A 16,644-nucleotide genomic window follows, 5' to 3' on the forward strand; every position below is an offset into this window, starting at 1 on the left:
GAGTTCTGGGGCAGAGAGTCTTCGGGGACAGTGAACGGCAGGGCTGAGCCTGCAACTGACCTGCCCACTCCCGCGGAACTTAGCCCATCCCGTGGCACTACCAGGCCGCCTGGGGGCGCTCAGGACAGCCGCGAGCTGCGTGATTGGGGGCTTTGGTGATTTTTCTCCTCAATGCTAAGTTCCTCTCGGGGAACTGGATCTTGGGAGAATTGCCCTTATGGGGGGAAGGGGGGGAGGGGCTTTCAGATGGCTGCTGTGCTGGCCCAGCTTCCCCTGTCCCATTCCTCCCCCTGCCCCCTACCCCATTCCTCCTCTGCCCCCTACCCCATTCCTCCCCCCGCCCCCCTACCCCCATTCCTCCCCCCGTCCCCTACCCGCATTCCTCCCCTGCCCCCTACCCCATTCCTCCCCTGCCCCCTACCCCATTCCTCCCCGCCCCCACCCCATTCCTCCCCGCCCCCTACCCCATTCCTCCCCTGTCCCCTACCCCATTCCTCCCCTGCCCCCTGCCCCATTCCTCCCCTGCCCCCTGCCCCATTCCTCCTCTGCCCCCTGCCCCATTCCTCCCCCGCCCCCTGCCCCATTCCTCCCCCGCCCCCTACCCCATTCCTCCCCCGCCCCCTAACCCATTCCTCCCCCGCCCCCTAACCCATTCCTCCTCTGCCCCCTACCCCATTCCTCCTCTGCCCCCTACCCCATTCCTCCTCTGCCCCCTACCCCATTCCTCCTCTGCCTGGGGCTTTCTTGGCCCAGGGGGCCTCATGGGGCAGCCCCCAGGGGAGGTCACAGCACACATGGCTGCCCCTCCCCCACCTTGCAGGCTGCACAGCGGGATGGGGGCGGGATAATGGGCTCAGGCAGAACCCAGTGGCCCAGGAAACACCTCGGGCTGCCGTGCACCTGGGCCAGCCTTGCTGGGAGAGTGGCAGCGGGAACCGCCACGTGCTGTCACCAGATGGGAACCTTGAAAGACTCAGCGGGTCGGGGGTGGGGCAGGGGGCAGGAGGGATCGGAGAATCTGAAACTCGTGCATGGAATTCTCGCAGGAAATTGCTCCCTTCTTTTCTAGAGCGAGCCGGGGTGCCTGCGCCCCCGCCTGGCCGTGCCTGCAGGGTGGGGGGGCTGGGGAGGGGATATTCCCGGGCAGGGGTGAGCCTGCAGGGCTGTGACCCTCCTTCACGGGGACAGAGGGGACAGCGTGTGCTTCTCTCCCGGAGGGGATGCTGACTGTCCCCAGCGCCCTGCTCTGCCCAGGGGGCCCTATCTGTGCGGCTCTCGTTTGCGGGTGGGAGGTAGAAGCAGGATGAGAGAATTCTCCGGAACCATCTCGCCCTCTGCGCGCCGGGCAGGGAGCGGAAGCGGGTGTGTGGACCTGACTCGTGAGCGGGACCCTGGCCTGGGCTCTGGCTTTGCCTCGCCCATCCTTATGGCCTCAGTCGTTCAGAGGAATGGGCGCAAGCTGCCAGGAGGCTTTGTGTGAAATGAAAATGTTCCAGGTTTAAAATGCCGTTGCTGACAGGCGCCTTTAGAAGGGGCTGATAATGGGCCCCGGCAGGCACTGAGCACGTCCGTGGCTTTGCGGGGCAGCGTCTCCCCTCAGCCCTGGGACTGTGAAGAAGTAGATCTAGTGCAGAGTGCCTGGGGCCTTGAGTCGTGTAGAGAGCTGCGGCAAAAACTCAGATGCTTAAAAAGTTCAAGTTCAGGGGCTGGAGCGATAGTACAGCAGGTAGGGTGTTTGCCTTGCACGCGGCCGACCCGGGTTCGATTCCCAGCATCCCATATGGCTCCCTGAGCACCGCCAGGAGTAATTCCTGAGTGCAGAGCCAGGAGTAACCCCTGTGCATTGCCAGGTGTGACCCAAAAAGAAAAAAAAAAAGTTCAAATTTGGGGCATGAGTGATAGCACAGCGGGTAGGGCGTTTGCCTTGCATGCGGCTGACCCAGGTTTGATTCCCAGCATCCCATATGGTTCCCCGTGCACTGCCAGGGGTGCAGAGCCAGGAGTAACCCCTGTGCATCGCCGGGTGTGACCCAAAAATAAAAAAAAAGTTCACGTTTATTGTACTGAGGTCAGAGTGATGGTGCAGTGGGTAGGACCGAGGGTAGGATGCTGGCCTTGCCCGTGACGGACTCAGATTTAGTCCCCGGCACCCTAGCAGTGAGCCCTGAGCGCAGAGCCAGGCATCACCCCCGAGACCCCCGGGTGTGGCCGCAAAACCAAGAATCAAGTTTATTGTGCAGTTCAGGTAGACGGGGCCCTGTCCCCCCACCAGTGTCCAGGTCTTGCGTCTCGGCTGTGTCTGATGTCCCTCGTCCTGTGCCAGCACCCGGCCCAGAGGACAGCCCTCTGCTCGCCCTCGCCCTCGCGGCCGGTCTGGCCCCGGCGCCGTTCTCCGTCCAGTGCACACACCCCTGGTCTGGAACCTGCACCCCTGCCCCCTCTCTGGGCCCTGCTGCTGTGTCACCAGGCCCCGGGCCCCTCCCCGGGCACTCCCCGTCCTCCCGGCTCTCCTCAGCCACCTGCCGCAGGCGAGTTCCCTGCTGTCCTGCCATCTGTCCGGGCACAGGCGAGGGGCAGATCGAGAGTCGCCTGCCTGGTTCCTTCCTTCCTCCCACCCCGGCACCCCATGGTCTGTCTGAGACCTTTTCCCCGGGAGAGATTTCAGACGACCAGTTCAGGTGTCTCGGCTCAGCTTCCCCCATGACGAGGGCAGGACAAGGGCCGGCCCGCCCGCAGCGGTGCCTCGGAGAGCAGGGAGAGCCTTTATCCCGAGCCTTGATCCGGGTGGCGCTTGGGCACAGCCCCTGGGCCCGCCGCCGGTGTTGTGGTGGCTGTCTGGATACTGCCTTTGGGTCCCGGGGCTTTGTTTACAGGCTCGGTGATGCAATAGAAAGGTCCCTGTGTGCATGTGCGTGTGTGTGTGCGTGTGTGTGTGTGTGTGTGTGTGTGTGTGTGTGTGTGTGTAGTCATTTTATTTTAACCGTAAGAGAGTCGGTGTTGGAAGACCAGTGGAATTTTCTGTCCTCGCTGTCCCGCAGGTTAAACCGCTCTGGGAGGGCAGTGCCCCGAGGCCTGGGCCCCAAGCGTTGCTCTCGGACCCTTTCCAGGGAGGTGGCTCTGTGGGAGCACCGGAAATGCAGCTGCCGTGCTCAGCACAGGATGTGCGCATGCTCCTGTCCTCAGTGTGGCTGCGTGTTTTGTGGCCGTGGGGTGCTCAGGGCTTACTCCAGGCCGTGCATTTGGGGACTTTTATTTTTTTTAAGTGACGCAAGATCAGGTCTTGTTTTTGTCTTTGTAACACACCTGGTGGTGCTTAGCGCTTACTCTAAGCTCATTCCTGGTGGTGCTCTGGGGACCTCTGTGGTGCCAGGAATCACAACTTATTTTTTTTATTTGTTTTATGATTGTGCCACACCCAGCGGAGCTTACTCCTGGCTCTGTGCTCAGGGACCACTCCTGGCAGGGGGTTGCAGGACCCCCTGATACCTATATGGTATCAGGAACCAAACCCAGATGAGCCACATATGGAAGGGAGGAAGGAAGGAAGGAAGGAAGGAAGGAAGGAAGGAAGGAAGGAAGGAAGGAAGGAAGGAAGGAAGGCATGCGTCTTACCTGTCGTACTCTGTCTTTGAGCCCTGCGTTTCTTTAAAAAAAATGTAAAACTGTTATGTTTTGAAAATCTGCCATTGTGTAATAACTTGAATGTTGAAATAAGTATAGTACAGAAAAGTTGGTTCTGGTCCTTAAGAAGTCACCGTTGGAAAGGGATATACCTGATGAGAGAGAGAGGTGGGGGAAGGAGGGAGGGAGGGAGGGAAAGAGAGAGAGAGAGAGAGGAGAGGGAGAGGGAGAGGGAGAGGGAGAGAGAGAGAGAGAGAGAAGAGAGAGAGAAAGAGGGAGAGGAGCTAGCCATAGAGGCAGGGTGGGGATCCGGTGGGACCCCGGGGACCCTGGTCCTGGGAAGTGAGCACTGGTGGAGGGGCGGGTGTTGGAGCACTGTATGACTGAACCCCAATCATGAACAGCTTTGTAAGGGTCTATCTCACAGTGACTCAATAAAAAAAATTTTTTTTTTAAATGTCACCACTGGACGGTTTTGTGTTCCACAGTCCAGCAGGGCCACTGAGCACCATTGCCCGGGAACAGGAGGACTCCTCCCGGCCGTGCTCCAGGGGCCGGGCAGCAGTGCAGCAGGGAGGGCGTTTGCCTTGCCGGGGTTCCGTCCCCGGCACCCTGACGACACCCCGAGCACCGCCGGGAGTGGGTCCCGACTGCAGAGCCAGGAGCAGCCCCTGAGCATCGCCGGTCGTGACCTGAACACTTTAAAGAACTGTGTCTCCAGAGAGACGATGCTTTCCGATGAGCGGCTCCTGCACGTCCCCTTCTCTCTCCTTCCGGTTGGGGGCAGGGGTTTCTCACGTGGTGCTTGGGGGGCCTGGGAACCCCCCCCACTGAGACTCTCGGCCTGCCGGGCAGTTGGCCCGGTGCAAGGGCCCGAGGATGCAGTGGGGACTGCGGGGATCCCCGGGTCATCCGGGTGGGTCCAGGGACCTCCAGGGCCACACCTGGTGTTGCTCATGGGCCACGTGGTCCCTGGAGCAGAACCTGGGCTGGCGGGTGCCGTGGAGGCTGTTCCCTGCGGGCCTCCCCGTCGTTTCCCCTGCGTGTGTATTGGCTAGTGGGGAGCGAGGCAGGGAGGGCAGGCCCCGCCCCGGCCCGGCTGTGGACACTGGCCTAGACCCGCCCAGCGGGACTCTGTCTGTCTGCAGAAACGCCAGGAAGCACCAGGCTGCATCCCACGCTTCCTCTCCTGGACCCGGCCAGGCGCCTCGCCCCGTCCCATTTGTCTCCGTTCCTGCCCAGGACAACCTCATAACCCTGCTTAGCCTCTCCCGGGCCTCATCAGGGGTCCGTGGAGACCCCCCAGGGCCGCACCTCTCCACCTCTCCTTCAGAACAGACCCCTCCCTGTTTCTCCGAGTTACTCGCCTCTGTCCCTCTGTCTGCCCGGCGGGTGAGCAGCAGAGGCATGTGGACGCCAGTGACCCAGACACAGACCCGGCCAGCGGCGGGTCCACTGGCTTCGTTGCTGCTGGGTGCCCGGGGAAGCCCGCCTGGCCCCACGGGAGTCTGTGGGGTGCGGGGCAAAGGCAGACCCGGGCAGCACGAGGGAGCCAGTGAGTGAGGCGGCCCGGGAGCTGCCCGGGGGGGGGGCGGTGGTGGGGGGTGTCAGCTCACGGCCTGGCCCCCGCCTCGAGGACCTGCCCTGGGAGCCGGGCACGGCCCTGCCGGCCTGTTTGTCTCCGGAAGACACGCACCGGGCCTAGGGCGATAGTGCAGCGGGGAGGGGGTTTGCTTTGCATGCGGCAGCCTGGGGTTCGATCCCGGTCATCCCATATGGACCCCTGAGCACTGCTGGGTATGGCCTCAAAACTGGAAAGAAAAAAAAAGAAAGAATGCACTCATGTAAGTGGACCGCAGCTTGGAAGAAATGCACCAGAGCAAAGAAAGGAGGCAGCAGGTTCTGTCCAGGCAGGAGCCCCCCGCACTAAGTCCCCCAGGACTGGCCGCTGACCCCTCCGCTCAGGGATTCAGCTATTGCGCGTCAGCCTCCCGTGGCAGTGGACATGCAGCAGCTCAGGCAGTGGGAGGTGGCAGAGACAGGACCCGGGGCCGCGGGACTCAGTGGGTCCTGGGGGGATGGGGGTCTCGGCGCGTTTTCAGACCCAGCGACCAAGACAGAGGAGAGCACTCCCCAGCGAGTCCCGGGGCCAGGGCCTTCCCGCACAGCCCCCTGGGGAGGCCTGAGCAGCCACACAGCCCTGGGGTGGCCTCGCGCTGGGGACGCCATGGCCGCCAAGGCGGAGCCCACGGAGAGCAGGAGGGTGGCGTGGAGACCCCAGCCACGGGAGGCAGCACCCTGGGGTGCGCCCACAGGCCTTCCCGATGGTTCCCGGGGTGGAGGGAACGGGAGGCGGAGAGCCCACAGGTGGACGGTGTGTGTGGGAGGGTTCTGGGGGCGCGAGAGGTGGGCAAGTGTCTCGGTAATGCACTTCCTACCAGATAAGATGCCGTGCCTGAGTTTCGGACCCCCAACTGCGGAGAGAGCCAGTCCACACATGACAGTGCAAAAGGAAAGGAGCTTTATTACTAGCCCGAGCTAGGGTCCGAGTCTCACCCACCGCACAGGAGTCTTGACCGGGACCCCGACTCCAAGTCACAAGCAGTTTCTGTAGGGCTCAGAGTTAAGCAGTTAATACCCTGGTCTGTCTTTAGCATCGGCCCTACTACAGCAGTGGTCAGCAGTTAGGCGGTGGCTAGCAACAGCGCCTCAGGAGGGTGCAGTGACCCCTCACGACCGGCCGGACCCAACTGCCCAGTTCCTTATCTCGGCACATTACTCAACTGGGAGTTTACCAGAAACGGCAAGTCCTGCTCCGGGAAAGAGAAACTGAGGCCCGGCTGAGACTTAATGTTGGCTGCAGCCCGTCATGGCATCAGTCTCGCCCTCACGGAGAGGTCAGAGGTGCTGGGTAGGAGACTTCCGGGAGCTGGATGAGCACTCGGGGGACGAGCACTCAGTGGGAGAGAGGCAGCAGGGGGCATTTCGACATGGGCCACTCCCCAAGCTCAGGAGAAGCAAACTCGGGCCTCCCACCCGTCAGCGCGGCGGGTAGGGCGGTGGGGGTGGGGGGCTCTGACCTGGCCCGCCACCGCCGACGCAAGCTCGTGCCCTGGACCCTAGAAGGTGCCCTGAGCGCCCCCAGGAGTGACCCTGAGCGTGGCCGGGTGGGGCCGTCACCCCTCATAAGAAACGAGGCTCGACGCGCTCGGAGAGTTGGCGCCGTCTCTCTGCCCGGGGCCAGGCTGCAGAGCAGCAGCTGTCCCGTGGGGGTGTGTCTGTTTGTTTGTTTCCTGTCAGTCACTGTGATACACAGTTGCAAAGCTGTTCACTGGGGCCTCAGCCATGCAGGGCTCCATGCCCATCCCTCCTCCAGGATACATTTCCCTCCACCTCGTTTCCCTCTGGCCACCTCGAAGGTGACACTGTTTTTCTATCCCTCTCTTTCTCCCTCCCTGCCCCCCCCCCTTTGGGCATTACAGTTTGCCATACAGGTACTCAGAGGTTTTGTGTTTGTCCGTTACCTCCTTCCAGCACTCAGTTCTTGTCCAGGGGGCTCATTTCCAGCCTTCATTGTCATAGCGGTCCCTTCTCTGTCCTACCTACTGCACACGCAGTGTCCCCTCCCTTTGAGGCAGGCTTCTTACCCGGGCCCAGCCCTCCTGGCCCTCGTTTCTCCCATCCTTGGGTTGTGGTCTCATACTACTTTGGGGGGGCTGGAGTGATAGCACAGCGGGTAGGGCGTTTGCCTTGCACGCGGCTGACCTGTGTTCAATTCCTTCACCCCTCTCAGAGAGCCCGGCAAGCTACTGAGAGTATCCCGCCTGCACGGCAGAGCCTGGCAAGCTCCCCATGGCATATTTTATAAGACAAAAGCAGTAACAAGTCTTACAATAGAGACGTGACTGGTGCCCGCTCGAGCAAGTCAGTGAGCAACAGGATGACAGTGACAGTGACTACCTTGGGAGGTTTGTTTTCCTTTCACTCTCTGTAAGCCTGGTCTGCATAAAGGGGTTTAGTTTTGTGAGTGAGGATGTCAGGTGCAGTCTCTGGGAAAATCACCTATTAAGAATTGTTTTTTAAGGGGCTGGAGCCATCGCACGGTGGGTAGGGCATTTGCTTTGCACGTGGCCGACCCAGATTCGATCCTCAGCATCCCATAGGGTCCCCCAAGCACCGTCAGGAGTTAACTCCCGAGTGCAGAGCCAGGAGAAACCCCTGAGCATCTCGGGGTATGTGGCCACCTCCTGCCCCCCGCTTTCTTTCTGCCCAGACAGTTCTTGAGTAAAACACTGTGCTTTTCTCACTGAGGAGTGTCAGTGGCGCATGCCACATTGTTGTTTCGCAGACTTCCTTTCAGGAGGGGGTCCTGGGGTCTGGCTCTGCTCACCAGAGTCTGCGTTTGTGAGCCAGCCCCGTGTTGGACTTGGCCCCCGCTGAGCCCGCGTTTCTGTACGGCAGAGGCCCACGGGCGGGGAATCTGGGCCCTATAATAACCCTTAGGCGGGGCCGGGCGTTTGCTTTGAATCAAAACTGACCTAGACTCACCCCCGGCATCCCGTGGGCCCCTGTGGGCACCGCCTGGGGTGACTCCTGAGTGCAGAGTCAGGAGGAACCCCGAGCACTGCCGGGTGTGACCCAAAAAGAAAGAAAGAAAGAAATCGGTATTTCTCCTCAGGCGCAGGGGCGGGGCCCCCGTGGAGCCCCCCTGTCTCCCGGCCCCCCACGCCTCCCCTCCCCTCCAGCCAAGCTCGTCTGGGTCTCGAGGAGGGGCTGTGGAGCTTTGCTTTGCTTTCAGAAACCCAGGGACGGTTCTGGTCCAGTGAGCGGGGATGGAGCGAGCCAGACGGGACCGCGGCCGAGCCCCGTCGAGGGTCAGAAAGATGCGCGCATGCCCGGGGCGAGCACAGACCCCGAGTCTAACCCAGACTCGGCTAAGCAGGGATGCGAGGAGGAGGGCTGGCAGCAGCCGATTCCCAGACAGGGCGCCCCCCTGCCCCACACTGGGGGGCTCCCTGCCCCTCCCCCCTCCCCTCCCCCCCGCTCTGCCCCTCACCTCTGGTCCAGAGAGCAAAGGGTTGGTGCCCCGTGTCCTTCGTTCCCTTCCGTGGAAACGTCTCAGCCACTCCTGCCATCTCTGCCTTCCGTCCCTCTGCTGGTGGGTCACTTCTAGAATGATCTCCCCCGGAGGGCACCGTGGCTGCCTTTCCAGCCCCCAGTGTGCCCTGCGCAGGTGCGCTGCTGCCCTCACTGGCCTTTCCCGCCCCTCCCTTGGCCGAGAGGCCCCCTGAAAGGCTGCCCCTGGCTGGGGTAGAGAAGGGGTCAGTAGGTTAGTGATGGCTGGAGGGATGCTCGGGGTGCGAGACGTGTGCTGGAAGCAGATACGGGACCAACGTGATGGCCTCTCGGTGTCTGTATTGCAAACCTTAGTGCCCCAAAGTACAGAGAGAGTAGGGGGGAACCTGTCTGCCGTGGAGGCGGGGGGAAGGCAGGAAAGGGGGGTTGTCCTGGGGCCATGGGCGGTGGGGAGTGTGCACTGGTGGGGGGACGGGTGTTGGGTCATTGTGTGACTGAAGCTCAGACACAAAAGCTTCTGACTGCATCTCACGGTGGTTCAAAAATAAAAAATAAAGGACTGCCTCTGGGGGCTGGAGTGACAGCACAGCGGGTAGGGCGTTTGCCTTGCACACAGCCGACCCGGGTTCTAATCCCAGCATCCCATATGGTCCCCTGAGCACCGCCAGGGGTAATTCCTGAGTGAAGGGCCAGGAGTAACCCCTGTGCATCGCCAGGTGTGACGCAAAAAGAAAAAAAACAACAACAAAAAAAAAGGACTGCCTCTGGCCCCTCACGGAGCCTGGGGGCTGTGCCCGCCCTCACCATGGTGGGGAGCCGGGGATGTCATCCTGGGTGCCGGAGACGCCCCTTCTTCCTGGGCCGCGGGCGCCCCTGGTCTCTCTACCCCGCAGCTGCCGTGGGAAGTGCCCTGGCCCTCGGCCCCCGTCACCGGAGTTAATGCTGGATCTTTCCGCCAGGTTCTCGGCAGCCCGGAGGGCGTGGCGGGGTCAGGGCCTCGGTGCCACTCTCTGTGTCGCTTTCTTTGGCCCCAGGGAGCTCCCTGCTAGGGGGCACCGATCCCTGGGGCTGGGCTGAGCCCCCCGAGAGTCAGGTCAGGCCTCTTTCACGGCCACGGCTAAGGACCAGTGAGGAAGGGACGGCCCCGCTGTGTGTGGTCGGCTCAGCTGTCCCTCGGCCTGTCTGATCCAGCTGCTGCTGGCTGTGACCTGCTCCCCCACGGAGAGAAGGCCTGGGGCACGGAGCACCACCTCGCGGAGGTGTCTTCACCGCACTAACTGGGGGCCGTCCCCACACTGGCTTCCGTGTGTGTGTGTGTGTGTGTGTGTGTGTGTGTGTGTGTGTGTGATAGAAGGAAGGGCCCGTGCCCTGACGGACCCTCTAAAGAACAGCCTTCTCGGCCTGAGAGAGTCCCGAGTGACCCCTGAGCACAGAGCCAGGAGTGAGCCCTGAGCACTGAGCTAGGAGCGAGCCCTGAGCACAGAGCCAGGGCCAATCCCTGAGCACTAAGCCAAAAGTGAGCCCTAAGCACAGAGCAACCAGGAGTGAGCCCTGAGCACAGAGCCAGGAGTGAGCCCTGAGCACTGAGTCAGGAGTAAGCCCTGAGCACTGAGCCAAGAGTGAGCCCTAAGCCAGGAGCGAGCCCTGTGCGCAGAGCCAGGAGTGAGCCCTGAGCACAGAGCCAGGAGTAAGTTCTGAGCACAACCAGCAGTGAGCCCTGGGCACCCCGCAGTGTGGTCCCTGCCCTGGTAAACTGAGTCCGTTGAACACTCAGGGGCCGTACCCTCCGTGTGGAGGAGATATTTTGCACCATGGTGGCTGCTTCTCTGTAGAGGAATTTCCGGGGAAATGTTTGCATTTTTCAGTGACTCATAGAAAAGCGTTTTTGCGTCCACCCATTAAAGGTCAGGCCCACTGACGACCGTGTCCGGGAAACACCCCCAGAGGCGCCGGCTCAGGCAGCGGCATTTCTGGTCCATTCCAGCATCACCCCCCCGGCTGCTGTGAGAGGTGGCTGGGCTTGGGGCCACACCTGGCAGTGCCCAGTGGCTCCTCCTGGCGCAGTGCTCAGGGAGCAGGTGGTGCCGGGGGTGGATTCGGGGACAGCCTGCAGTGACGCTCACAGCTGTCTGCAGCTCGAGGTGGGGGTTTGGTTTTGGGGTTCCTGGTGTTTGGGTTGGGGGCTGCACCGGCGATGCTCAGGGGTCACTCCTGGCCCTGCACTCAGGAATCACTCCTGGCAGTGCTCGGGGGCCCCTGTGGGAAGGGGGGTGAGCCCCGGTCGGCCGTAACCAAGGCCAGAGCCCGAGCCACTGTCCTGGGGCTCACCCGCAGCTCTGTGCCAATGGCTTTCCCCGCCAGGTGCACGTGCTGGCACGGGGGCAGGGCGGCCGCCTTCTGAGACCCCTGGGTGTGTCTGGGGACTGCTTCGGCCAAGGCAACCCCGACCCCTGCCAGGTCTGCTGGTCTCTTTCTGCCCGACTCTGGTCCTGATCCCTCACTTGGGCAACTGTCCATCTTCATGCAGTCATCGTGTTGTTAGAGAAGAAAGAACAATAAGGGAGAAAGAGAAGGGGGTTGGAAAGAGGGAAGGAGGGAAGGGAGGGAGGGAAGAAGGGAGAGAAAGAGGGAGGGAGGGAGAGTTGAAGGGAGGGAGAGAGGAGAGAGGAAAGGAAGAGAAGGAAGGAAGGGATGGAAATAAGGTAGAAAAGAATGAAGGGAAAAAGGGAAAATGGCAGAAAAGGGAGGGAAGGAGAGAGACTAGAGAGGGATGGAGGGAAGAAAGAAAAGGATAGGAGGGAAGGAGCTAAAAAGGAAGAGGGGGATGGAGGAGGAAGGAGGAAGAAAGGGGAGAACACGAGGGGGTTGAGGGCCCAGACCCACAGAGATGCCCAGTGCAAGGGGTGGACACTGCCCAGCTCCCGAGGACACAGCTCCGAGGCCGCGGTGAGGCTTCGAGGCCGCCCAGGGTGAGGTCGGGGTCCCACGCATCCCGAGCCTCCCTTTCCTCCGTAACCTCAGGGCAGTCAGGGTGTGGCCGGGGGCCTGGGCAGCCCTTCACGCTTTGGGATGAAAGAAAACTCTGGAGTGAGGTTGGCACGGGGGCCCGCGGGGATCTGGGCAGAGCCGGACTTGGCCTCGGCTCTCCTGGACCTTTCTTTCCTGGCCAGTGCTTAGAGGAGACACCCGCCTCCCCCCACCCCCCCCCCCCCCGTCGCCCCACGCCCCTGTTCCTAGAAAATCACGTCTCACACACCTGGGTAAGGAAGTTCCACTTCCATGAAGCCTCCTAGATGGGGTGTGTGTGTGTGTGTGTGTGTGTGTGTGTGTGTGTGTGTGAGAGAGAGAGAGAGAGAGAGAGAGAGAGAGAGAGAGATAGGGAGAGAGAGAGGGAGGGAGGGAGGGAGGGAGAGAGAGAGAGAGAGAGAGAGAGAGAGAGAGAGAGAGAGAGAGAGAGAGAGAGAGAGAGAGAAGCAGAGTTCCCAGCAGGCTCGAAACATGTCCTCAGTGCGTGCACTCTCTGTCTCTCTGTCTCTGTCTCCCACTCTCTCCCCCTCTCTCCCCACTGCTTCCTGGGTGCCCGGTGCCCGGGTCACCCTCCTGGCAGGCTGCTGCGCTGCCGCCAGTCCCCGCCGACGCCCCGTGTTCCAGGAGACGCTTCCCAGGACACGCCACTAAAATAAATTGTGATGTTCTCAGTAGCAAAGTCTTTATTTTAAAACCCTCTCGTTCTCTCCACGCCGCGTCGCGAGGTGCGATTTCTGACATCCCAGGAAGGCAAAGCTGTGATCTCACCAGCTGCCATTTAGCTCAGGCGCATTTTGGCAGATCTTATTTTGTGCGGCATCCGCGAGTTTAATATAGAGTCTGCGGCCCCGGCAAACTGTTATTTTCCAGAACTGCAAAGTCCCGTTGTCTGACCTTGGTGGTACAGATGCCATGAGAGAGCTTTCAAGGTAGCGGGTTCTTCTGTTTTTCTCGCTGGCGGTCAGGGCTTGGGCCACTCCCGGCTCTGCTGAGCTCCGTGCTCGAGCAGGTCAAGCGTCTTCCTCCTCGGCCGTCTCTCTGGCTCGAGAGTGAGCTTTCCTGTGGTCAGTCGGGGTGCTTAGCCTTTGGAGGGGCCCTGATGGGAGGCTGTCCACTCCTTCCCCAGGGCCATCGCAGACCCTGGCCACGGTGAGTTCTGGCTGGAGCTCTCTGTACTGACCGGGAGGCTGGTGGTCTTCTTTGGACCCCACAGTCACATCACCCAGGACTGTGGACAGTCACGGATGGAAGGGATAGATCCTCTGTGTGTGTGTGTGTGTGTGTGTGTGTCCATGATACACTCACACACAGGCCCCGGGGAGCCTCGTCTAGTTGGTCCAGGCAGGGGCATCTTTTAGAACCAGGCGGGGCTGTCTGCAAGGGCGGAGTGACCCAAGCGGTCACTTCCGTGAGGGCCACTCCAGTGCTCGGATGCGTGCTGGCCTCTCTGTTCCTGTCCCGGGTGCCCCCAGTGAGCTTGGCACTGCCAGGGCCTCGTGGATGCGAAATCTAGCCTGGTCCGAGGCATCCTGGTCGCTCAGTGGAGTTCTGATGGGCGTCTTGGGAGCCACATCTGATTTCTCGGGCTTTGGGACTTTATGGACAAGGAACATCTGCCAAGAGGAGTAGACAGTCACGGGTGGAAGGGACAGATCCAGGCTCTGTGTGTGTGTGTGTGTGTGTGTGTGTGTGTGTGTGTGTGTGTGTGTGTGTGCGTGCCTGTCTGTCTATCTGTCTGTCCAAGAGGCATGACAGGATCACAACTATGTGAACAATCCCGGGTAGAAGGGACAGATCCAGGCTCTGTGTGTGTGTGTGTGTGTGTGTGTGTGTGAGTGTAGCCGCCTTTGTTGTTCTTCCTCATGCTCAGAGCTGGCTACCAGACTCCCGTGCTGTTCCCCCAGCCGGTGCCCTCATGCCTCTGTTGGGATTGAACCCAGGTTTGCGTCCAGATCAGCGTCCCGGGAGAGCGTGAGCTAAAGAGCGCAGCCACCGTCCGGGGGTTCTCCCTGCCCGTGCGGGGAGTCTCCCTTTGTTTTTACTTGGGGGTCTGCGGTCACACCCAGCGATGCTCAGGGGTTCCTCCTGGCTCTGCACTCAGGAATCACTCCTGGCAGTGCTCAGGGATCCTATGGGATGCGGGGGACTGACCCTGGGTGGGCACGTGCAAGGCAGAAGATGCCCCCCACCCCCCGCTGTGCTCCCCGGGGAGCCTCCCTCTGGAGCGGGCTCTGCACATCACTGAGCGTGTTTTCCCGGGGTCCTGGGCTCACTCTGGAGGGCCGGGGCTCTCCCTCGGGACAAGTCCTCTCCAGGACCCCGCTGTGACCCACTCCTCAGTGGTCCCCTTCCCACAGGGGCTTGTGTCGGACGTCAGGGCCTGGGGCTGGGCGCCCTCCTTGTGCAGGGGCTGGCGTTGCTGTCTCTGGGGACAGAGCCGGACCCCCCCCCCCCCGGGACTGCCGGAGTGAACCAAGGTGGGTCGGGAGGTGCTGGCGGCCGAGAGGAAACCGTGCTCAGTGTGCGCTTCCTACGGAGCCGCCGTGCCCGGGCAGGAGGGGGGAGGAGGTGGGTGTGTCTGCAGGTACTTGGTGTGTGTCGGCGAGGGGGGCTATGGAACGGACGCACAGCCGCCCCCCTGGGCCCGGCCGGCTGGCTTGGGTGGCCGCTGGCGCTGGGACCCGCGGGCGCGGCGGATGAAGGAGACGCCTGCAGCGCAGTGCCTTTTCCCGGGATCGAGAGCTGCGGCCCACCAGGCCCCCCAGGCGGCTGTGCAGGGCTCCCGGGCGTGTGCGCGGCTGTGAGCCGAGTCCGTGCAAAGTTCCCTGCCCCCCCCATGCTCAGCCGGGGCCCGGGCACAGGCAGGGACGTGCCATGAGGCAGGTGGCTGCAGCTGGGCGTGGGTGGGGAGGGGAGGAAGGGGGGCAGGAAGGCCCCTGGGGCGGCATCTGCGGGGCTCCGGGAGGTGCCCGGGGACAGGAGGTGGCACGTCGGGGCATGGTGGGCAGGCAGGGGGCACAGCCTTGGGCAGGGGGCACAGCCTCGGGCAGGGGGCACAGCCTCGGGCAGGGGACACAGCCTTGGGCAGGGGACACAGCCTTGGGCAGGGGATACAGCCTCGGGCAGGGGGCACAGTGGGTCCCGTTGGGACTCTGCCTTGCAGTGCCCACCCGTACGTCCTGCAGGCTGTGGCCCTGTGCTGTCCCGGGATGCCCGCTGTCCCTCCCCGCACCCCCGTGGTTCCCGGTGCCCATCAGCTGCCCCTGCCCCCTCCCCTGCCGCACTTGCCCCTCTTTACTGGCCCCCATGCTCGCCCTGTGGACTCCTGGGAAGAGCGGGCAGCGGGGCCTGGAGGTGTGGGGCAGAGGACAGGCCTGGCGCCTACCCACTGTGGGCAGTGCCCGGGGTGTGCCCCTGAGGCCTCCCGGCTCCCGGGTGCAGGTGCGGCTGTCGCCTCCGGGGGGCGCCCCTGCTGCTCACCTTCCACCTCGTCTCGTGTCCTCTCCCAGAGCACCGAGCAGATCGTGGCGCTGTGCAGGAGCTTCCAGGACCCCCAGATAGACGGCATGGAAGGCCCGACGACCGTCCAGGAGCCGCCCGCAAGGCCGCTGGCCCGGCACCTGTCCGAGGCTGACCGGCTCCGCAAGGTCATCCAGGAGCTGGTGGACACGGAGAAGTCCTACGTGAAGGTGACCGGCGGCCCGGGGCGGGCGGGGGCGAGCGGGGGCTAGCGGACCCCTGCCCAGAGGGAGGTGGGGCCCGGAGTGGCGGGTAACGAGGAACTTGGGAAGGGGCCCCGGGGGCTGCGGCTGCACCCCCCACCCAGGGGCCCAGCCAGGGGAGGGTCCCAGGATGGTGCCCAGGGCTATCCAGGCCAGGCCGCTGCGGAGGCTCTGCTGTCCCGGGGTCCCGGCTGAGCCCTGCGGAGGCCCCTGAGCCTGGGAAGAGAGTCTTTGTCTGGGGAGAGAGGGGTGCTCCCAAGCAGTGCTCAGGAGTGATGCGGCCAGCTGGTCTCCTGGTTCAGTCAGAGGCCCAGGCTGTGGCCCTGCTTTGGCCCCGGGGTGCTGGGGGTCTCTGCCTGCCCCAGGGTGCTGGGGGTCTCTGCCCGCCCCTGGTGCTGGGGGTCTCTGCCCGCCCCTGGTGCTGGGGGTCTCTGCCCGCCCCTGGGTGCTGGGGGTCTCTGCCCGCCCCTGGTGTGGGGGAGACTTCCAGGGCTGCATCTGGCGATGCTCGGGGACCACGTGGTACCCAGGACTGAGCCCCCAGCACGCGCCCTCGTGTCCTGTCCTGGAGAGCAGGGCCATTTGCCGGGGGTGTTGCTGGCTCTCGTCCGTCCGGTGTCGGGAGCCGAGGGGATTGCGGCCTCCTGGAGTGGCTCAGGCCTCGCTGTCCTGCCCGCTGCCCCATGAGGGTGGGGCGGGCACCGGGTTCCTCCTGGATCAGCCTCGGCCGGGTGAGAGAGTGAGAGGTTAGGCACTGGCCTTGCACGCAGCCGACCCCAGTCTGATCCCCTGCAGCCCCAATGGGCTCCCGAGCACCCTGAGAAGTGAGTCCTGAGCACTGCAGGGGAGTACTCCCAAGCCCAACAAAACCAACCCCCACGCCCTCCAGCCAGATGGGGCTCTCTGGCATGTGGCTGTTTCGTGGACTGTCCCCTGTGGACGCCACGGTCAGCCCCCACTTCCTCCCCCGGAGGGACACGGCCCTTCTGCTGGGAGACTCTGGCCACCCGCAGCCCTTGCTTGGTCCTGTGGGAGGAGGGGAAGCTGCAGGGGATGGACCCACGTCCCCTCCCTGCGGTCCTGCGTCTCAGGCTGTGGGCAGCGGTGCCTCGGGGAGGTCCGAGACCCCCGGGGCTGCCGTGGCCTTCTGTGGCCAGTGGGCCGTGGGCCGGGAGTCTTGGAGTCACCCCAGAAGCTT

The 16,644-nt window shown here is 62.9% G+C and overlaps 1 protein-coding gene across 4 annotated transcripts in view; it reads left to right on the forward strand.

Moving 5' to 3' along the window:
• The window catches only part of TIAM2 (TIAM Rac1 associated GEF 2), a 113,679-nt gene that overhangs the window by 81,162 nt on the left and 15,873 nt on the right, over positions 1-16,644 (forward strand). For 3 of the 4 annotated variants that reach the window (XM_055135070.1, XM_055135071.1, XM_055135072.1), the window contains one exon: positions 15,234-15,413. In XM_055135070.1, the coding sequence (XP_054991045.1) occupies positions 15,234-15,413 (180 nt within the window). Of the gene's footprint in view, positions 1-12,850; positions 12,874-15,233; positions 15,414-16,644 lie in introns of those variants that run through there. The other variant, XM_055135073.1, reaches the window with a different exon arrangement.

This window comes from Sorex araneus, chromosome 4 (assembly GCF_027595985.1).
Source record: "Sorex araneus isolate mSorAra2 chromosome 4, mSorAra2.pri, whole genome shotgun sequence".
NCBI lineage: Eukaryota > Metazoa > Chordata > Mammalia > Eulipotyphla > Soricidae > Sorex > Sorex araneus.